At 37.8% G+C, this 23,793-nt stretch overlaps 1 protein-coding gene across 2 annotated transcripts in view; it reads right to left on the minus strand.

Annotated features, from left to right (window-relative positions):
• The window catches only part of Corin (corin, serine peptidase), a 258,053-nt gene that overhangs the window by 72,872 nt on the left and 161,388 nt on the right, over positions 1-23,793 (minus strand). For both annotated transcript variants that reach the window (XM_040292471.2, XM_040292470.2), the window contains exon 6: positions 4,579-4,692. In XM_040292471.2, coding sequence (XP_040148405.2) covers positions 4,579-4,692 — 114 coding nt within the window. The remainder of the gene's footprint in view (positions 1-4,578; positions 4,693-23,793) is intronic.

A 23,793-nucleotide genomic window follows, 5' to 3' on the forward strand; every position in this document is an offset into this window, starting at 1 on the left:
CTGATATTTGGGATTGGGTAAATTCTTCATTGGGTTGGGAACGGCTGCCCTGGACACTGTAGGATTTTTAGTAGCACTCTTGGCCTTTAGCCACTGAATACCAGTAATATCTTTCCTCATCCTTGTAGTTGTCAAAAATGTCTCCATCCATTGCAAAATGTTACCTAGAGGGTTGAGAACCACTATTATGGAATACACAGACATCACCTAAGGGCAAGGCCTGGCTTTAGTATCACCATTTCCATCAGCTTCTCTACAAAACCAGCTCCTGGTGATCTCCCCACCCCTTTTCTACTCATAATACTTAGTGCTACTACATTTTTGTTTGCATCAATCTTGTTTGACTTTGTGTCATTGCTTGTATTATTGTTTTAAAATACCAGATTTAGTAGTTCCTATGTTTACATATTATTTTTCTGATTAGACTAAAATTCTCATGAAGAAAGAAACCATGTCTTAGCAAGTTCAGTTATTGGGTTATCTAGAACATGCTTCACACATAGTTGGAATTCAAGAATATTCAATAGCTAGATTGACTTGGTATAATCAGGTCACCATTACACAAAAGTGGATTTTGCAAACAGTTGAAGCTTCCTCCTCTATTTTAGAATGAGATCTTTTGGTTATTTTGATAGAAATCTTTCTAGCATTTACTTGCATCCCATTTAGTAAAAAGATCATAGTAGCTATATTCATTTTTGATGACCTGGAAATATCACTTGGAATATCAATTTTTTATTTTGTGCTATTTAGTTGCCTCTTTTCTAAAATATCTTCTGCTTTTAAAATTGTTGTGCATATTTTAATGCTTATGTCTCGCCTACCACATATTTCCTGAACCTTTAGCAACAGTCCCTTGACTTCCAGTGGTCATCCTCTGCACCCTTGAAATGAGAGGTGCTGGGTGGAGGTGGCAGAGAGAATAAGATGACACTAGAACCAACAGTGATAATCACAACCATAAATCCTAATACTCTTTGAGAGTTACTGCATGTTATTGCTCTACATGCTTTATGTGCTCTGGATTATACTATCTGCAATGCTAGATAGTTTTGTCCCCACTTCATTGATGAAATTGAGGCACAAAGAAGTTGAGCATGAGGCCCCAAGCTCTGTGATGCAGGAAATGGTAAAGATAAAAATGTAGGCAATCTGTCTCAAAAACTTAAAGTATTAGCCACCATACTGTAGCACACTCATTATAATTAGGTAACCACCGTCTTCAAAAATAAATCCACCAATTTTACCCAAAACTCAGAACAAATGATTTACAAAAGTATTTGATAGTGGTTTTATATGGTATAAGATATTTTGTAGCAGCTATATTTTCCCCTCTGGCAAACATTTTCTTTGAGGCTTTAAAAAATCTCTATACATTCATTTACTATCTGATCATAGAATCAAAAGATTATATGGAATGTTAGCCACAAAAGATACTAGATATCTTCTAGTCCAGTGGTTTTTAAGTCCGGCTATATGTTAGAGTTACTTAGGCAGCTTTGAAAATGTACTGCTGCCTAGGTACAGCTCCAGACCAACTGAATGAGAATCCCTGGATGCAGAGCTTCCTGGAGATGCTAACTTGCAGTCAGCCTTCATGCTAATACAAGCCAGGGTTAGAGAAATAGCCTGCTTTTAGGTTGCAGGACGTGAAATTTTTAGTTTTCTTAAGTTTCAAAAATCTTTCCCTTAAACCACTAAAGTTGTTCCCAGTGGTTGGAAATCTTTTCATTCAATAAATACTTAAGAAAAAAACTGCCATACAAGATAAAATTAGTTAAGGGGGAAAATCAGCAACATCACAGATACTTGAAGAGCTGTCACAATAGACAATTACTTCTCAAAAGCATAATAGAGTATCCCGAACAGTTATGCATTTTCTTGTCATATGAATGATCAGAATATAATCATTAACCAAATCTAAACTTTAATGACAAGGAAAATTCCATGGTAGCATAACTGAAAGAAAACAGCATTAGATATGGAAATGTTCAGACAGGGTTGAAGTCTATACTTCAAATCCTGTCAAATTTATTCATCACCCTAAGCTCTGGCACTTCATTCATACAAGAAACAACAGATAATATCTCCAGTGCTGGTGATTAAATCAAATCACACGGGGGGGGGGGGGGGGGGGGGAATGCTTCTGGAAGTTGATTGGGTAATTCACAAATAAGTCCCTTCCCTTCCTTCCTTTGAATATGACTAAAAATAAATGAATAATTCCAACAAACTGTACAAACTACCTAATTTGACCCATATTTTAGAAAAATAGACAAGTACTTACTAGAGACCATTTTTGCATCTAATCCATATATGCATGATCTCTTCTGGCAATCCTCTGCCGGTTTACCTGCCAGAACCTTACAAACTAGAATTTTCTTCTACTTCTCACTGGGCATACTCAGCAAAACTTCCTTCTCCCTCTTGACCATCTGTGGGGCTGTGTTCATGCTCCAATTTTTATGCAAGCCCTCATTCAAACACACACTACTCTTTCCCTTCAAGGTGGTGATGACAGAAGCATGGTACCTTCCATGAACATTCCACACTTTGAATGTCAAACTTGGGCACAGATGTGGTTTTATATGGTACAAGGTATGCAGATTTTGTAGCAGTTATATTTTCCCCTGTGGCAAACATTTTCTTTGAGGCCTTAAAAAATCTATATACATTCATTTACTAAGCACCTGCTCTGTGTCAGGCACTGTTCTAAGATCTGATCATAGAATCAAAAGATTATATGGAATGTTAGCTGCAAAAGACACCAGATATTTTCTAGTCCAGTAGTTTCAAGGTCAGAGGCATGTGAAGCCTTCTATATCTGACCAAGGGTTTTTCTACAGAAATTTTCTGAAGGGTTGTAGTTCCTCAATAAACCAAACCAGATGCTTTCTGAAGTATGTTCATAAGGAAAGTCCACACTTACTAGGACATTGCTAAATACCTTCCATAATGGTAAAATCTTCCTGTCCTGTTGGTGGGTAGGATAAGTGACCCCTTCAAGTTATATTTCAACAAGTACAGCAGAAAGCACTTATGTGCTCAAAATAACATGCTCAGAACCACGGAGAACAAAATGATGAAATAGCATTGGCCCACCCCAGGGAGTAGGGACACACATGGAATTTGAATAATGCTAAAACACAGGCCACCATATGGATATAAACAAGTGATTCCACCACAGTTCACATAAATTAGATGTAATTCAATTGAACTCTTTAGAATTCCCTACTATGGTTGTTTTGGTGGAATATTTCCCACTATATTTCTAGAAATATTCCCCAATATAAATATGTATCCTATAAAATGTTTTTCCTATAAAATTATGTCATACTTTTATCTGAAGAGAGAATTCCACATTGTAAAACAACAAATGTCTTACTGAAAACATTTCCTGAAATATGTGTGGCATAACTGGTGTTCCATGGAATGCTAGGTACTATGTAAAATAAATGAATGCCTAAATAAAGGTGAGAGTTCATATGAGGAAAAAAATTTGAGGATATACCAGGTTAAGCAAAATTAATGTCGTTGTGCAAGATTTCTTATAATGTTTAATAGACAAACAAGTATTTTAAACTCTCCAAGAAATAGCTCTGAGAGCTTTACCAAAACTTTTTTTTTTTTTTTTCCTCAAGCATGTTTCAAGACTCAGGTTCTATGGAACCTAATTTTGGGAATCACTGAGTTGAAATGTTGCTATAATACACTGCCTGTCCAGAATTCTGACAAAGACCCATCTTAACCCTTCGGATAGAAGAGTCGGTCACTCAGCAAACAGACTAGAGGAATCTCTCAATCAAGGTCAGCCATCTGGAGCTCTTATAAAGCCTTGGTGATTCTCATGGGAAGTAAAAATACTCCTCCCGTGCTAACTATGTCTGGTTATACACCCATTAAAAAGCAATTAGAACACAATTACACATGGGTCTGTTTTGAATACAGATCATGCAGTGTAATTCTCCAGGTTAGTTTCCCTTTTTCTGTCTGGTGCATAAGTACAAAATAACTTGAAATCTAAAGCTATATTGGACAAACCACTGTGACCTCAATTCATTCGAAACAACTAATCAAGTCAATTTAGTAAACTGAGAACATTTAATGCCTTTGACTATATCCAATTTAGAAGAAGCATCTAAAAAAGATGCTTTGAATCGTGTTTGTTTTAGTTTACAGGAAAAAAAATCCTATAAAAATATTCTTTTAAAAAAATTTCATTGGCCATTATACTCATGAAAACTTAAAATCCAAAACAAAATTCCTTACTCAAACAAAATAAATGTAAAATCTTCTCCCAATTCTAGGAGACTTTATGCAAGAACTTTTCAGTCACTGATCTGTTCCAATGTAGTATCTAGCTATTGAGTTCTTCTCAATAAAACCATGCAAGCACACTACTGTCACTCTGGGATAAGGTAAACATGCTAGTTCACTTCAGAAAGGCAAACCAAAACTGTCCAGGAAACACTGAAAGGTCGGTAGTTGTCAGGATTTGACAATGGAATGGTTTGGGTTTCTAGGCTCCTGAATAGAATCCCTGTCCACCAGAACAGACCCAAACAGCAGACCACGTACTGCAATGTGCTTCGTCACTCCAGTCGTCACAGTCATTGTAGCCGTTACACTGTAGCTTCTGGGGGACACAGATCCCACTGGTGCACAGAAAGTTCTCACCTCCTCCGCAGAGCACTAAAGAGGGGGGAAGGGCAAAAAAAGCAATGTCAGAATAGGGTCTGTTTTCCCCCATTTAAGACAGAGAAATAAATAATAGAAAACTTTCCCTTGCTGTTCAACAGATTTGTTTCCAAATTCCCTCGGTTTCATTGTCACCAAGTTCTCTTTGTTATTTTGAAACATTAATTGTGAAATTATCTAGAAATCATTCCAGGAGTGTTTGCTTGCACAGTGAGGAGTACATGTTCGGGGGTGGGGGGAGGCAAAGAGCTTATATGGGGAAAATACTCAAGGAGAATATTTTTCTTAATAATTGAAAATAATGTCAAAGTGAAGTATTACTAATTAAACAAACATAAAAACCCCTCTTTTTCTAAAATGCTATTTTATTCAGCAGAGACGATTATAGTAAATATAAAGCCAGTCAATTGATGTGTACTGGAACAAAGCATAGAGACCCTATACCCTGCATTTGAAATATATTTCCCGACTTTACTAAAAATGCCAGCTAAAATGTCAGAGTCTGTTTTGGCATAAGGAATGGAAAATGACATTAACTAATAATATTTTCATTCATTCCCTGCCCCCAGTTGTACAGTTACATTTTGATGTGTTTTGCTTTTGGTATTATGGTGCTCTTTTATCTGCCTCTCCCTCCAAATTCAACAAATATTCAATTGTTTAAATTATGATAGATAAAGGACTTAAGATGAAAAACTAGGAACACTTTTTAAGGAAAATGACTAATAAAAGGATATATCAGTTCAACAAAGTGGATGTTAAATTAATTTAAATATTTGTTAATGAGCCTGAAATGCATCTGACACTTGACTCAGCAATTTTATTCCTTGAACTTCATACAAAGGATATCATTTTTAATACATATGAATTTTATTTTTAAGGACATTCACACCATCATTGTTTATAACGTGGAAACTACAAAACAACAATTATGTCATAGTAAGAAACTGGTTAAATAATTTGGCACCTACATAATACAAAATGTTATTACAGTCACTGAAAAAGTATATTTTAGAAAATACTCAATGTCCTGGGGAAAAATTTCAAGATACTTTAAGGAGAAAAACATCAATTGGGTTTTTTCCACTTAAATATAAATACATTATAATTTGTCATTAGAAGAAGTATATAAAAAACTACTGTAATTGTCCCTGGTAATAGAATTAAAGGCAATTTTTATTCACCATAGTTTACTCTGTACTTTACAAATGTTCTTATAATGATTGTTATTTTTTTAATCCAAAAAGCAAAACTTCTGACTTTTTTTCATGAACTCCAGTTGCGGAATAACAGTAGATAAAATGAACCTCAAACCCCCTTCCTCCTTTCACCAAAGCTAATGTGTGTGATGTCAGCTGTGTGGTCCATCACCTGGTCACTGCCACCATTCCCTGAACTGGGTATTCCTTGGTCAGATGAACGTTGTGGACTCAATAGTGGGAACCAGGAAGTGTGGAGTATTTCACTCAGAATTAGAAAAACAGAAAAGTACCAACTGAAAACTGAAAAGGCACTAAGATCCAAGTCTGTCAGGCTTCCCCCAGTGTTCCTGGGACTCATCACAGTGACTGGCACTCAAGAGTTTCTAAACTACTATTTGAAGGGAAAAGTCTCCTAAATCTCCAAGGAGCAATATACTACCACAAAGCAAAAAAAAAAAAAAAAAATGAAATTAATAAACTATTTTTCAATGCTATCAAGGAAATCATCATTTCAACTTGCTGAATGTTAAATCCTAGTTGATTTGGTAAATTCACAATAACAACAGCAAAAATTTGGCTTTTCATTATATCCCACGATTTCAGAAGCAATAAAAATTACATCTATGGATTTCAACTTTCAAAATATTCAGCATGTTTAATGATGCATAACAGTGTTAAGACAATTCGAGACATGAATTATAGCACTCTGCTGTCACCCACATCCCGCATGGGCAACAGAAGTAAGGCCACTCTGGGTGAACTGGGCTGGCAATGAAAAATCCACACAAACACGAAAATACCTTTTTCCTCAATTGTGGGGGTCAGGATGGCTCTGCGACCTCAAAGATCAGCTCCCACACTGGAAAGAGGGCAAGGGGAACAAGAGAGGCAAGCAAGAGAGAGAGCACACCTGAAATCCCCTTGTTTATTGTGGAAAAGCCATTCATAGAATATTCCATCTAAATAAGGCAAGGGATTGGGTTTCAAAGGATGGAGTCTTTCTTGGAGATGTCTCCTGATCAGCAGGTTGATTGACATCTTGGAAAGCCACACCCATCTCAAGTGTTGTGTGGGATCACAGGCAGATGGGCAGATCGGGAGAAAAGGCAAATTCCAATCAGGCAGCAACCTCAGGCCAGTCCCCTCTACTGCTCAAACGCACAGAGCTCACACACAGCCCATGTATGGCTCCCATGACACTCTGCACTGTTATAGTTACAAATACAGATTCCTACAGGGCACCCATGAAACCAGATATAAAATGAAAAGCCAGAATACTAAGATTTTATTAGCTAGTCTTACAATATCCCCTTTCTAGGGTTAAGAGAAAAAAATTAAAAATTAAAGAATGATAATCCTATTGTGAGACTATATGTATACATACGAAAGAGTGCAAAAGTTCCATTTATCTGCATTGCAGCAACTGCAGTGCCTTGAGAATTATTGCCTTCCCCACCTACAGCTTTCAAGATGCCTCCGGAAACACAGCTGAAAGCTCAACATTAAATAGCTGCTATCCTCCAGATCTCATCTCTAAGATGCAATATATATGACTTCAATAAAAACATTTCTTGTGTATGTTCACTTCAAATCTGGATCAAATTTAAAATCCAGCACTGCTTGCATTGTCTTGGTTATTGATATCTCCTGTCTTGGCTGATTCAGCAGAAGCTGACTTCTGTGTGGATCTACATTTGGAGGTGGGGCTACCCTTGGTTTTAGGATATTATGAATTTTTTCTTTATTTTTATTCTTTCTTTGAAAGTTCATAGTTCTGCTAATCAATATTACTTTTGCAAAATTAACATAAGTAGTCTCTAATCTCTTTCTGATTGATTGCTTTTAAGCCTTATTTAGAATTTCCAATTTATTTTTATACAACTTTTCAATCAATGAAATGATATAAACACACCTTGTTTGGAATTTCTAAATACCCTAGAAGGTAAACAGGTAGGCACTTTTATCTCAATTTCCTTGAGGGAATGAGTTTGCAAATAGAGAAACTGTAGATTCATAAGGTTAAAGACAATGGTGGGGGGAAGCCACATGGTTAGTTCAAGGTAGAAATAACCCCAGAATCCTGGGCTTCCAGCACTGTCCTCCACAGCACGACTACTCCCCTGTTTCTGTACATGTCAGTGGTGTACTCAGCTGACATGAGGCCAGTTCAAGGGTATCAGGTTTGAGTGAAAGCTCACACTTGTCCTTACTTTTCTATCTAAACAAAAGGCACATGTCTGTCCTTCAAGGGAATTGAATCCAGATGAAATGACATTCCACATCAGCTCTAGTTCTTTTTTTGGAAAATCTCCTAAGAGGGCTCTTAACAAGCTGCTGCTCAGATGTTTTGACCACACATTTCACTGTCTTATACCAGTCATCTTCCAACAGGCAAAAGGAGATCACAGAGAAGTTGTGCTATATAATCTCAACACCACTTCCTATATCATCGATAATTCTAAGAAGAAGGTATTGGATTTTTAAATCAATGGCAGATTGATGATTGGAAGATTTTTTGATTAATTTAACAAATATTCACTGAGAATCTACTATGTACTAAGCACTATCCTAGGGATACAGCAGTGGAGAAAGCAAGAAATATTCTCACCTCAACAAAGCACGTATTCTATTCATCATCATCTAATGAAGAAACTTTTACTGACTAAAGATGCTTCACCATCAATTTTTACTTCCATTTAAACACTGGGCTGTGAGTACTACTTTAAGAATAGCAGAATGCAATTATATTTCCTAGTTTACATATCCTGATAACAGGGACATTTATGGTCACCTGGGCTTTACAATGCCAAGGATTTTGAAAAGTGTACACCCATGAGGATGATCAGCTCTTTTCAGTATTCTTGTCTCTGATAATAAATTGATGAAATAACTATTCATAGTCTGGAACTGCCTTGATATTTTCTGCAATTGCTTCCAGCCCCTTAGCTTCTCTCTGTCTGTGTATTATGGTAGCATTCATATGAGCAAATGCTCTCATTACTCTGGTTATTAACTTTTGGAATCTTTTACAGAAATGACCCACTGGCTGCTGACTTTATGGTGTCCTCATTTGCTTTGCCTAAAGCCTGATGCTCAACTTTAGTTCTACCTCTGAAGAGAATGTTTACCTTCCATGGCACATCCTTACCTGGACCTATACTGAAAAAAAATAAAGAAAAAAAAAAAGCCTGTTGGTGCTGGATTCTATACAATGCTTAAAATTGAGTTAATAAAGTGGCTCTACTTATTACAAGATAATTTGATGAGATGAGAAAGAGCGAGTATAATCTTTCAGCAAGTGATATAAGAATTCTTCTCCGATAGAGCACTGTATCTTTATGCGCAAAAGATGGATAAAAGGCTTGGGGTGAAAAATTAGGGTTGAGAGAGAAGACAGAAAACTCAAAGGTATGCTCAAGTTACCAAACTTGTACTCCTCCCCGCCTTCTAATTAGGTGAGTCGTGTTAACTAGAAGGCCTTTCATTTTGCAGAACACTAAGAAGCGGTGAGTAAGAATGCAGGGGGGTCACAGGGCTCTGAGTAAGCAAAGAGCCAGGATCCCCAAGAGAGAATAACAGAGCCAATGCTCTGTTATTGAGGAAGAGATAAATCTGAAAAGTTGGTTGTCTCTCATAAGGGCACAGTACGGACAAGACCCTTTGAGACACAGAGATATCTAACAGGCTATTTTGAATTCTTACTTAGAAGTTGGAAGTGTAATTGCTTCCTCCATCTGCCACATGGAATCAGCAAGGCTTGTGCAACTCTCTGATTTTAGACCATGTGGCACCCCTCTAGGATCTTGGAAGGCACAGCTGATCACAGAACAGATTCTTGCTGGGTAGAGTTTATACTCCAAGAAAACAATATCATCAAACATAATAAGAAGGAAATTAATATACATCATACCAGAAGGTAATAAGTTCTATGTCAAGAGGAAAAGAATACAGAGAGTAAGAGAGATATAGGGTATAGAGTGGAATGGGGCGGGTTCTAGTAATAATTGGAGTGCCAGGGCAGACCTTGTTGAAAGCTGACAATTGAGCAATAACTTGGAAGAGGGGAGGGAACCAGCCACATCTTGGGGATACAAGGAAGTGTCAGAGCAAAATTCTTCAGACAAGAGCACACCTGATAGGTATCAGGATGGGTAGGGAGATCTTTGTGCATAGATGGACTGAAAGTGAGGGAGAGACCGAGTAGCAAGAGGTGAGACAGACCAGAAGAAAGGGCCCAACCATGCAAGTCTATGCAGGCCTTCTGAAGGGCTTTGTAACTTTAAGGAAAAAGAAAAGTCATCACAAAGTTTTCAGTAAAGACCAGTAAGATATGATTTAAATTTCAATGGATGGCTCAGCCTATTATGTTAAAAATCAGTTCTAGAGGGGGAAAAGGACCCGTTAGGAGGCTACTAAAGTATTCGGGGAAGAGATGATGATAGCTTGGAGGATTACCACTGGAGGTGTTGAGATGCGTTGGATTCTGCATGTGTTCTGAAAGTAGTGCCAGTGGGTTTCCACATTCATTAGATGAGAATTATGAGGGAACGACAAGAATCAAGAGTCAATGTGGACTTTAAGTTTCTGGCCATCAGGAAGACTGTACTTGCTATCCATTGAGATGGATGAGGTTACTGGATGAGAAATACTGGGGAAAAAAATCCAGAGTTACATTTTGGACATGTTAAGTCTCACATACACAGGAGACACCAAAGTGAGTAGTTGCCACATTGAGTAGATAAATGGATACACAAGTTCAATGTCTGGGATAAAGGTCAGGACTACAAACATGAATGTGTGAGTATATGGATTCAAAGCCAGTGTGCCTGGATGAGATTACACGAGATTGGCTAATGAGGACAGTAACGAAGGAGAATTAGAGAGACAGTGAAGAGAAGATTAGGGTGGACCCTTAAACCCCATGTTTAGGGCTGTGGAGAAGAGAAGCTGGCAAAGAGTCAGAGGAGTGGCCAGTGTGCTGGGTAGAAAATGGGAAGGAGAACATGGCATCCTGGAAGCCAGGGAAGGAAGAGGTAGAAATGACCAACTGAACCAAATGGTGCTAACAGGTCAAGTAAGATGAGACATGTCCACCTGATAGAGCAATGTGGAGGGCAGAGAGTCCCTGGTAAAAGCAGTTTCATGGAGTGTTATGGGCAGAAGCTTGAGTGGGGAGTGTCAAAGAGAGAAGGAAAGGTGAGCAAGTGGCTCAGAAATAAGGGACAACTCTTTTGCTGCAAAAAAAAAAAAAAAAAAAAAGCAAATGGGGTGGTAGATTAGAAGGGAAGTGGGACTCTAAAAATAGCCCTTTTGAATGCTTTTGAGTGAGTACATCCTTTGAGGGAAGCACAGAGAGGCCTCAAGCTCTGCCTACTGGTTGGTTTAACTCAAATAAACAATTGAAGAACACTTGAGAAATTTCAAAATTGTATTTGTAAATGGAAGAGTTATTGACATCTGGAATTATTTGCCATCTAAAAATGAAGTCAGTCTGTGTCCTTCTATTCCTCTAATCCCATCACTGAAATGTGGCTTTTCCAGAATTGTCTGTCTTCCAAGCTGAGAAGTCCTTCTCATGCTCTTCTTAGACATCATTAAACTTGGGGCAAAGAGCTCACCACATCTGGAGTACTTTATGCCCAAGATGATCAGAATCATGGTCTGCTCTAAACCAAACCAAACCAAAACATCTGCTCCATTATAGTTGGCCTAATTTACATTAGAAGAAGATACTTATTTGCCTATTGTCTCTTTCCTTCTATCCTAGAATGCAAACTCCTTGACTGAAGGTACTTTCTCAGGTTTTCCTTCCTGTGCCCCCAATCTAGAATAGAACTGACACATGACAAGAGTAAATTAAACATTTGTCAAATGAATAAATGAAGAGTGAGAATACGAGGTGCAGGAAGAGCAGAAATAAATGGTCATTCCTATTTCTTGGCCCTTCAATGACAATGAATATCTTATAATTTTATTCTTCTCATTGCTGAAAAATAAACTTCATAGTAAACATAAAAATCTCTCTGTATGATAGTGGGACACTCACTCAAACCTGCAGTCTGGCTTCTGAGTAGCATTTGTTCTTATGGAAGGACAACATGTACCTACATGTACCCTCTACCTACAACCATCTTCCCTACTGCCTGTGAAGATGTGTCTGATACCTGCTCCACACTCCACCCACATTACCCACTCCTTGAGTTAAAACTGTGGATTTCAGCAGATGTCTGTGATACTTAGGGAAAGGACTTTGGGACCTTGCATTGGAGTAAAGGGGGTATATTCAGTTCCCTTCTCCATTTTGCCAGAGAGTTCTAATGTTATCTGCTTTACACACTTGAGTACAAACTTCCTTTGAAAAGGGCTCTTCCTGCCAAAAACAGATTTGAAAACTTCTTCATCTTTAAGATTCTAAGTGTCCAGTTAAAATCTTAGACAGCTTATACTTTTCATTCCTCTTTTTCTCTCTCTCTCTTTTTTTTTTTTGGCTCTGAATATTCAGTTCTGAGTTTAATTATGGACTGTTTAGCTTTTCATTACAGTTAGCTTTCATTATACATTAGACTTGAAAGATTGGAACATAGGATGAGTCATGTTTGAAATAGGAGTTCAGGAAAGGCATAGAACCTTCCTACGAGGAATAAAAAATGGGAAGTGGCACCTGGGACCAAAAATGAGCTCAGAAAGGCCCTGTCTGGGGTAACTGGCACAGATTTAACTCTATCACACAAAGGTGAAAGAAATGCCCTCTCTCTTTACTCTTCTACATCATATTAATTCACATTTTCCTACTCAAAAAGGTGACAAAAAAATATCATTCAGACTTTTTGTTCATGGGCCTCTCCTGCAAAAGAGGGTGGGTAGGAGAATCTACAGAGCTTATCTGACCTGGAAGAACCAATGAAGGGTCTGTAACTTTCATTTTCTCTGAGGGTTCATGGTCCCTCAGCTTTCAGGGTTTATGCTACAAAAAAACAGCTCATTTTGTCTATGCCAGGTCAACACAAGAAGCCACGGCCCCCACCATCCAGCTTGATGGGCTGCCCCATGTAGCCATTCCCCTCTGAAATCCTGCTCTTTTTCCCAGACCAAGTGAGGAACATGATAAAATCCAATCTCCTTCCAAGCCTTAGGGAATGTTTCTCACATTCCCCTTCTTCCACCTCTACCTCTCCAAATATTTGTCCTCACATCACTCCATTCTGGGTGATCCCATGGGATCTCCACTCAGGCCTTACCTCTTCCTGGCTGGCCTCCCTATCCTGTTGCAGGGACAAAGCTACACATCCATTTTGCTTGCTCAGTGGATTGCTCTGATATACTGATTTTTCATTCTTTCAGAGGAAGCAAAAGTTCTATTGGTGCCTTTTAACTTCTACGTCTGTGTTCAAAAGTAGCATGTAATAGGTGATCAGTGAACACCTGTTAAAAAGATGCACTTAAAGGCTCTTAGATAGTCTAAGAAGAGAAGTGCCGTGGTGACTTCTTTTATTCTCTGTGGTGTCCACTCTGCTGCAAAGACAAGGCAAAACTAGTCTGTTTACAACAGCAAACTCTAAACAACATCCCTCCGTGCCTTTTATATGACATCTTTTAATTAGTGAGAAATTAGCATTGTCAAACAAATGTTCAGAGAAAATCCAAAACCTCCTCCCAAATTAAATACCTTCATGCCTAAGTTACTCCTTGACTCCTTTTCCCCCCTTTGAAATGAAGTTTTGCTTTGATTGAATGGAAACTTTGCCATCTGGCCTTCAGCTTAAGTTCCTAAAAATAAGAGCTCAGTATACTTTTTGCATGTCTGACAGCATGATGGAAGATCTATAATTCTATAGAAAAAAAAATCAGTCATTGTAAAATTACCTAAAAATTCTTATCAGGAAACAAAAATAAATCTATGTACTTGGTGACATTCTGCTAGGAAAGAGAATGCAAATAGAATTTAGAAATCCTATGTTGAATGTCTTCATTCAGTATTTCAAGTAAAATTATAGTATATGATAGAGTTAGACGAAATCTTTTTCCAGTAGATTTTAAGTCTAATTAGACAGAGTTGAAAGTAAAGAAAAAGCAGAGTAAAAAGCTGGAAATCAAGCTGATGAAAGACTGCCAGAAATGGAAGCCAAGCAGAAGTATAAAGAAACTTTTTAAAAAGAAATCTTTATGAAATTCAACACTTAAGAAAGGGAAGAAGGATTGGAAGTGGGGCAGAGGGAGAGGGAAAAAGAAAGAAAAAAATAATAATCAAGGAAGCTTCCAAATAGGGATTGTCTTGTTAACATGATACACTAGTATACTAACTTGGGTTTTAGTCTAAAAGTCTTAAACAAGACTGTGAAGCTTTCTTTCTTTCTTTCTTTTTTTCAAAATTCATTGGAAAATAAGATGTATACCACAGCTTTGTTATTTATCATTTCCTGCAGAGAAGTGCAACAACATAACTTAAAAAGTTCTCAAGAACGTGGATAATTGTAAAACTTGCACATTTAAAGTCTGCCCTCTCAATAAAGCAGGCAGATGCTTCTAAATTCAAAGATGATTTCTCATTTATGTTCCTTGGGGGATGCTATTTTATGAACTGTTTCAGAGAATAAACATTTGATTCCTAAAAAAGTAATTAACATTTAACTTTAACATATTTTTGAAGTTTTTTTTTCAAACATAAGCCTGCCTCAAGTGACATTTTGTAATTATTCACTCTGCATCATAAAATAATAATGGAACAACATAGAAACTGCCTTTGACAAATTTCAAACAAATGTTAGAATGTTTTCTATAAAAGAGTTAAACTACTTTGGGAAATCAAGGACATTTACATAATTTGGAAAGAAAATAACATCTCTTGCATGTCTATGGTAGTATCTGAAAAGTTATACATAAAAACATCTTTCCAGGTCTTTACTAAATGTGTAACTGTGTCACCATATCTTTGAAAAAACTCAGGAGAAATATAAAGAAAGAAAAGTAATCGATGCCATGGTTTCTCCCCTGGGAAACTTGTGTTTAAATTTGATGGCCATTTGTGGCAGTGCTGGAGGTGGGCCTTTAAGAGGAGATTAGATCATTAAGAGGAAAAAAAAAAAAGTTGATGATGAGGATATAGTTCATAAATTTTACCCTAATAGCAACCTTGATACTTACTGGATCTTCTAACCAGAAAAGAAATCATTCAAAATAATGACCCTGAGATAGCAAAATGAAAATGATCTTGTAGAAAAAGTACAGACTTTGATTTAAATTAAACTATCCATGCTGCTGTCAGCAAATTGCTTAACCTTTCTGAACTTCAGTTTTTCTGTCTGAATCCCACCTATATTGAGATTGTCTTTGAGTATGTTCCTCAGAAATGGAAAACAATGGCACCTGGCACCAAATTGGGTAAGAGCCAGTATGTTCTGCACTGCCTACTGAGACAGGGAAAGAGGAGGCAACTAGGTTCTTTGAAAGAACTAAGACACAATTACACAGGAACCATTACTACATCTAGGACTATATTGGCTAAGCCTTTTTTTTTTTTAACTCAAAGAAATGGAAGTCAGTTGCTGCAGAAAAGTTGGCTTTTGCTATTAAATTATTTGTATCCTGTTAAATGATTCACACAGGTAGAACTTGGAGGTTCCTGGGTTGTTTCTCCTGTGTGCCATGTTTCTACTACTGCATGCCCTTCCCAGAAGAGCTTCATCAAATATCTCCTAGTAGCCCTAGTTACCAGGATTGTGCATAACAAAGCCATACAGACTAAACCTAACAGGGGAAAAAACTCCACTTTGCCTAGGACCAAGTACAAACACGATTTAATTAACTTGCATTCCAGAGCTATAGCTGCCAGTTTACTAAGACCAGACGGTTTGAATGCACAGCACCCACAAAAGTACAGGGGGAGAGGGAAATAAACTGCTAATTCCCCCCCGCCATCCACCCACCGCAAATCTTCATAGGACTCATATATTCTTCTTACTGGAAAACAGGAATCATGTCTAATCCCTGCTGAACAAAATGTAAGGATCCCATGGGGGAGGGGAAGCAGAATGAGCTAAGGCAACAAGAAGAGAGAGGTTAAGAGAGGCAGACATTTCTGGAAAGATATGCAGGCATTCAAAATATTTAGTAAATTTTTATCTGCCATTAAGATCAACACAGAGTCAAATGACGAATTGTCTATCATGTCCCTGAAAAGAGGAAAGGCCCTGAGCAGATAACAGAAAGTCAAGAACTATGCTCCAATCCCTATAAACTCTCATTACAGCAATTTAGGCAGATAAGTAGTTTCCTCTGAAAATTCTCTGCTGATTTACATAATATGCTTAATCCTGAGAAACTTCATGACAAGAGGGTCAGTCAATAGTAGGTGAGTTGGAGGCAAAAAGTCCCACAATTGGATTTGTATTTCCTTGAAGAGATCCATTTTTATCCCATTTGCCAAAAGATAAGACACATGCAGTTTCCAAACAATATCACAAGATGGCAGCCAGTCTCAGTACATAGTCCCCAGAGATGCGCACAGGGAAGAATTCGGTCTGAGAGTCTCACCATGGGAGAGGTTGTGGAGACTCACTGTGAATTCCAGCAGGGAAACATTTTTCCTAAGGAGCATGCTTGGCTTGTTATGAAATCACAAAATCCTGCCTCCTACCAATTTTGTGATATGTCCTTCATAATGTCCTTCTTCACAATGCCCTACTCATCCAGACCTTTTGCACATTTTTCTATGAGTTTCTTTTCTTGCTGGTTTATCAGAGCTCTTTTGTAATTCTTTTCTCTCAGTCACTCATTTATTTATCTTTTAAATTTATAGTCTCTTTAGCTATTAAAATAATGCTATAGATATGTGAAGTCAAATATGCCAGTCTCCATGGATTATGCCCTCATAAACCATACCTCTATGTGTCATTGAACAGAGACTCTATGAGAACAGTAACGTATCTGTCTTGTCTCCTGTTGTGGTTATAGGACCTCAAGAATGATGGTCAGATAGTGTTAGTTAAACAAACTTTGCTCCCAACCCAGAGTCTTTTTAGAATAGATAGAAAATACTGTGGCCAAAATTAAAAGAGATACTCTGACCAAATATACCAAAAACAGTTCACAGAGATAAAGAAATTAGGTCAGATTTCCTAATAGTCAAACTTGATTTTGGACGTGGCCAAAAGAGGAAGCTACAAATTGATTGATTTTTAATAAAATATCAAATTTCTCACATGGCTCATATAACCAAAACATGAAATATGTAAACTGACCTGGAGTTAATGGAATAGGCCTCTGAAGATATTTTCCAGATTTAATTTTGAGCGAAGTACCAAAGAGAAGAAATTTGGAGACTAGTTTTCTTACACAAACCACCAGAGGGAGACTGAATCACAGATGCCATCATGTACTTTCAAGAAGTTTCCTGGTGTGACAGTGTTTGAAAACAATGGTATTTTATGTGTCTTCTGTACTTATTTTAAAATAAAATTACCCTTGTTTTAAAAGTCATTTTGCATTTTACATACCAACACAAAAATATGTGTTCTCAGGGGCTGATTGATTACAGAACAATAATGTTCTTTGTGCATTGATTTTATAGCTCACTTTTTACATCCTCCTAATAACCAATAACCTCAGAAATCAAATTTTTTCCTCCTTCAGTTTTATTTCAGGCAGGTTTTTTTTAATACATTTTTACAATTGTAACTTGCACATAATGTGATTTTTGTGAACTCTAAATGAATTTTTCAGCAGGAGATCTCATTAGAAGATAATCTCATTATAAATCTCTGTTAGAATTTCTCACCATAGCTTCCAGGTTGGAAAGAAACTCATTCCAGCTGTCGAAAAGTTGTTCTAAAATTGTTAGTGTTGTAGCTCCCAACCGCTTTACTCTAAGAACTTTGAAGAAAACTGCCAACTTCTCTAAGAAAATTTGGTAACAACCATTCCAAGGCAGTTTACAAGCAGACAGAAGCAAAGGCCAAATACTTTCTAAAATTTGGCTTCAGTAAAAGGGCTGCTGGGAGGTCTCCCTTTCTAAAATATGTCCCAGCTGAAATTCCTCGTTTTGGACTTTACTCATTTAACTTAAGCCCAAAGTCCCCCAATTAAAAGGCAATTCTTGAGGATTCCTCAAGCATTCCACCAGCCAAGATGTCTACAGACTCTCCACAGATAGTCACTCCTCAACATGGTGAAAATCGGAAGACCTTGCAGAGACTTTAAAAGAAAAAAAACATCTTCAGTAATTAATACCTTGAGAAATAGCAGCACTTAATATAGCCAGCTTGCCCTGTCCATCACTTCTGTATCCACAGGTTCCAAATCTGTGGATTCAAATGACTATGGACTGCAAATATAGTTAGCTCTCCAATGGGTACCTCTGTACTGAACACGAGTAGGCTTTTTTGGTTACTATTCCCTAAACAATAGAGTATAACAATCCTGTACATAACATTTACATTGTATTAGGTATTATAAGTCATCTATAGATGGTTTAAAGTATACAGGAGGATTGAGCAGATAATACACAAATACTATGTCATTTTATATAAGGGGCTTGAGCAGCCATGGATTTGTGTATCTGAGGGAGGTCCTGAATTTAATCTGCCAGCAGATACTCAGGGACAAACATAGATTTATCTCCTTATCTTTTTTGAGATAGCAGAAAATTAGTGTGAGAAAATTAGTGTGGCATCTAAACAATGGGGACACATCAAGAACACACCTGGGTAAGTGCCTAGAGGAACAACAGTCAGTTGGGCTCAGCAGGGGCTGAAAAAGGGATAGGGACAGAAAACTACAAGAGAATAAAAGTGGAGGGAAGTCCTTGGTCATGACAAGAATTCCACCCAGCTCAGATATTCATGATTTTTTAAAACTAATAGTTATCTAGTGTTTTCTATTTACAGCCCGTCTCAAAGGTTTTGCCTTCATTTTTCATAAAACACACCTATGAGGTGATAACCTTTTATCAGAGGACAAAACCACAACTTCAAAAAGTTACCTTTTGCGTACAGAGCCAGTAGGCAATTGGGCTGCTTATTAAAATATAAGCAGTTTGACTCCAAAGCCCAAGCTATTAATATAAACACTGAGAGACCTACATTGATTTCCTGTTTCTGCCATAAAAAAAAAATTACCACCAATTGAGTAGCTTAAAACAACTTATTTTCTCATCATTCTGGAGGTCAGAAGCCCGACATGGGTCTCACTAGGCTAAAACCCAGGTGAGGGCAAGGCTGTGTTGGAGAAGTTGTTCTTTCTCTGATTCTCCTCTTTTGTTTCCCTATTTGCTTTTAGGGATCCTGTGATTATACTTGGCCCACACAGATAATCCAGAATTCCCCAATTTTAAGGCCAAAAAAGTAGCACCCTTATTTTCATCCTCAGCCAGAATGCCCTGTTGCCAGGTAAACTAAATATCCACAAAGGTGCCAGGAATTAAGATGCAGCCATTCTTGAGGGACCATTTCTCCTACCACTGAAAAACCAGCCTTTATCTCAGAGCAAAGCCTGTCCAAGGAAGGGACATGCCTTTGTCCTTGGAAAAACCCACGGAGGCACTCCTAGGCACATTCCCACCCTGCTAAGTTGTTTATCTAAAGGAGAGATCTGCTGTGCCAGGTGTCCCTGACTCAGTCAGGCTAGGTGGGGACCCATAGCAGCCCCCTAGCAGCCACCAATCAGCATGAGTCAGGGAAATACCTGGGATGCCAGATGACCCTCCCAGTAGTTTATGGTGGTTGATAACATATTGGGAAACCATGTAGCACGTACACTCCTCTTGGCTCAAACCAATCAGTTCAAACGAATACCCTTTTTGTACTGACCAATCACCGCTACCCAACTTGTTCCCGCCAGTGAATGTGCTAATCATGTTTTAGAGTTGTTATTTGATTTTTCCCGCAGTGTGTGATGATTTGCTATGATGTATGTGAAGTCCCAGCCCTCTCCAAAGAATGTATAAAACTGCTGCAAACCCTGGGCTCGGGGCCTCTCAGCGTCACCAGTTGCTGTGTGTGTGCGGAGGACCGAGCTAGCTCGCAATAAACACCTCTTTGCTGCTTACATCGATCTTGGGTCTCTGGTGGTCTTTGGGGGTCCCAAATTCGAGCATAACACCACAGATGCCTTGCTATTGTATTCACTTTTTGTGTTCTTTTCATATACAAACAGCCACCTAAGAATGATTGCCTTAAACAAGTGTGTCTTCTCTCCCATCTGCTGATGCCCTCTCCTTCCTTCTTCCTGTCACCTGTGTCAGAAATGCTGCAGCACCAAATCTAATCACAATTCTTGGTTCCAGTCTGATTTCACTCAATTCTGCTGCAGTAAGGAACCTGGGGGCAGGCATCTTGGCTATGCAAGATTACTGGGGGAGACCAGCGATAAGATCCTACTTTCAAGAATAAGAGTGTTCAAAGACTCAGAAAAGATCCTCTAAAATGTAAATGAACCTACTGTCAGGCCCTGTGCAATCAAGAGTATCTGCGCTCTAGTGCCTTTGTAGCCATCAGCTACATGGCTTCCTGCAAACTGGAGCCCAGCAAAGCAACCAAGAGGGCAGTGGTCTGAGGAGGAGCTTAGCCTTGAGCTCTCTCTTGTTCTCCTTTGTCACAGATAATCCAAATCACTTAAAAACCTCAAAAGAGCAATACATTTAAGAAAACAGAAAAAGGCATGAAATGTTATGCTGTTCTGCAGCACACAGAGAAAGCGCAGCAAAGAGATAGTTGCAGAAGGCTAAGGAGCTATGGGGCTGGGGTGTACTTCTGTAGCAAAGTACTGGTGTCACAAACCCAGGGCTCTAGGTTAAATTCCCAGCATTGCAAAAACTTAAAAGTAAGAATTTTAAAATAACAAAATTTTTAAAAGAAAACTGAAGAGATAGATTAGTCCTTCAGCCAGAACAAGATTCATAATTGGGAGGACCTTGAAGCCAGAATTAAAGACAGGCAGTAAGTGTTATGGCTACTGGAGATGATGGATTGAGAAAATGCAGGCCTGTTTGGGTGTGGGAAGTTGGAGACCACCCCTGAAGAATTGAAATGTTAATGACTTCAGAACTATTCCTCCACCTTATCAAGAAAATCCTGCCCCGGCTCCAACTGGTTTCTAAGGTAACCAGTCCCAAGAATTGTCCCTCCCTACAGGGAGTTATATAAAAGTTCTTAATTGACATCTCCTGGGCTACTTCCTGCCTGGATCAGTCCATTTGACCCCTCCCCCTGCCCATGTGCTTCTCACCTTTTGGCCATCCCACTTGGGTCATCTCCCAAGCCTAGTCAAGTACACAGAAAGGAGAGAGATAAGAAGGAAGGTCTGGGTGCAATGGTGCATTTCTGTAATCCCAGCAGCTCGGGATGGGTGAGACAGGAGGATCATGAGTTCAAAGCCAGCCTCAGCAATGGTGAGGCACTAAGCAATTCAGTGAGACTCTGCCTCTAAATAAAATACAAAATAGGGTTGGGGATATGGCTCAGTGGCTGAGTGCCCCCTGAGTTCAATGCCAGGTACAAAAAGAAGGAAGAAGGCCACAAAACAAAGAAAATCTAGGATGTATAAAAGAGGCAGAATGCTCTTACTTCTTGGAATACCAGGATACCAGCTATGGCCCCCTTCTCCCTCCCAGGAGAAGTACGTATTATCCCTTTTTAAATAAACCCTGATTTATATTCTTGTCTCAGCATGCTTCTTCAATGTTATATTTAAATATGTGATGAAGCAGAACTCCACTGATAACCAATGATATCAACCTGATGGAAAATAAAGTGCTTTAAAGATTTTAAAATACAATCTAGACATGATGGCAAACACCTGCAATTCCAGTTAGTCTGGAAGTTAAGAAATTATAAGATTTCTTTCCCTTAAAAATATTTTATTACATATAAAATGTAATAGCAGTAATGATAATACATGAAGAATAACAAAATCTTATAAACCGCACAAATTTTTATGTCATACCTTAGTGATACAATAAATAATAATAGATTATTAATGTGACATCTTAACTGAGCATAAGATTTTCTTTTTGGAAAATTCATTTTTTAGGCCATGAGAATTTACATTTTTAGTAAAATTATTTTTTATTTATATAATTGAAAATGGCACTAGTAACTCTACACAAATATAGGATTGCAAGCAATTTTTGTTCATTTTAAATTTTTCAAGGATCTTTCTTCTAATATGACTTTTACTAGAGTTGTTAAGAATATTTTAATCAAGGACCTAGGAAATAAACCCTGCATCTAAGAGAAGAAAATCTAGGCCCAAATCTTCATCATATTAAATTAGGCCCAACTTCCTTAATAAGGCTCCTATAGCATAATAAATAAAATAAAGAACCAATAAATAGGATGGATTCAGACTAAAAAGCTTCTTATCAGCAAAAGAAACAATAAGGTGAATGATGAGCCTACAGAATGGGAGCAAACTTTTACCACACACACACCAGATAGAGCACTAATCATTAGGATATATAAAGAACTCAAAAATCTCAACACCCAAAAATCAAATAATCCAATCAATAATGGGCCAAGGTTCTGAACAGACACTTCTCAGAAGATGATATACAATCAATCAAAAAATATATGAAAAAATGTTCAACATCTCTAGCAATTAGAAAAATGCAAATCAAAACTACTCTAAGGTTTCATCTCACTCCAGTCAGAATGGCAGCTATTATGCATACAACAACAATGAGTTGGCAAGGATGTGGGAAAAAGGCACACTCATACATTGCTGCTGGGACTGCAAATTGGTACAACCACTATGGAAAGCAGTATGGAGATTCCTTGGAAAACTTGTAATGGAACCACTATTTGACTCAGCTATCTCACTCCTTGGTTTATACCCAAAAGACTTAAAAATAGCACACTATAGTAACGCAGCCACATCAATGTTTATAGCAGCACAATTCACAATAGCTAAACTATCAAACCAACCTAAATGCCCTTCAGTAGATGAATGGACAAAGAACTGTGGTATATATACACAATAGAATATTACTCAGCATTAAAAGATAATAAAATTGTGTATTTGCAGGTAAATGGATGGAGTTGGAGAATATTATGCTAAGAGAAGTAAGCCAATCCCCCCCAAAAAAAACAAAGGCCAAATATTTTCTCTGATATGAAGATGCTGGTCCATAATGGGATGAGGGGGCATGGGAGGAATGGAGGGACTTTAGATAGGGCAAAGGGGAGGGAGGGAAGGGAGGGTGCAGGGGGTAGGAAAAACAATGGAATGAGATGGACGTCATTACCCCAAGTACATGTATGAAGACATGAATGGTGTGACTCTATTTTGTGTACAACCAGAGGCAAGAAAATTGTGCTCTATACGTGTACTATGACTTGAAATGCCTTCTTCCGTCATACATAACAAATTAGAATAAATAAATTTTAGAAAAATTTTAAAAAGAATATTTTAGATATTATGGTAACATCAAGATAAATTTCTGATAAATTACTTCAAAATACACATTTTAATAGGTAGCGCTGATGACTCTATTGGGACTATTTTAATAAGAAACATTTAACTCTGCATATGAATCAGTTTTGTGTATGTCTGAATTAAATACTAAATAGAAATTTATGCAATAGTATTTTAGTCTTTATTTAATTTTTTTTTTTAGTTGTAGGTGGACACGATACCTTTATTTTATTTTTATGTGATGCTGAGGATTGAACCCAGTGCCTTACACATACTAGGTGAGCGCTCTACCTCTGAGCCACAACTCTAGCCCTAGTCTTTCTTTTGACATGTCCTGTGAAATGTGGATACCACACAGGAAATTAGAAGTAGCTTCATGATTTCTATATAATTTTAAATGCTTTTTAATATATTCTTAACTGTAACATCAACTTTAAGAAAATTTTTCATTTATATTACTTTATTCATCAATAACTGGTTCATCCAA

The sequence above is a fragment of the Ictidomys tridecemlineatus genome, chromosome 9 (assembly GCF_052094955.1).
Source record: "Ictidomys tridecemlineatus isolate mIctTri1 chromosome 9, mIctTri1.hap1, whole genome shotgun sequence".
In the NCBI taxonomy this organism is placed as follows: domain Eukaryota; kingdom Metazoa; phylum Chordata; class Mammalia; order Rodentia; family Sciuridae; genus Ictidomys; species Ictidomys tridecemlineatus.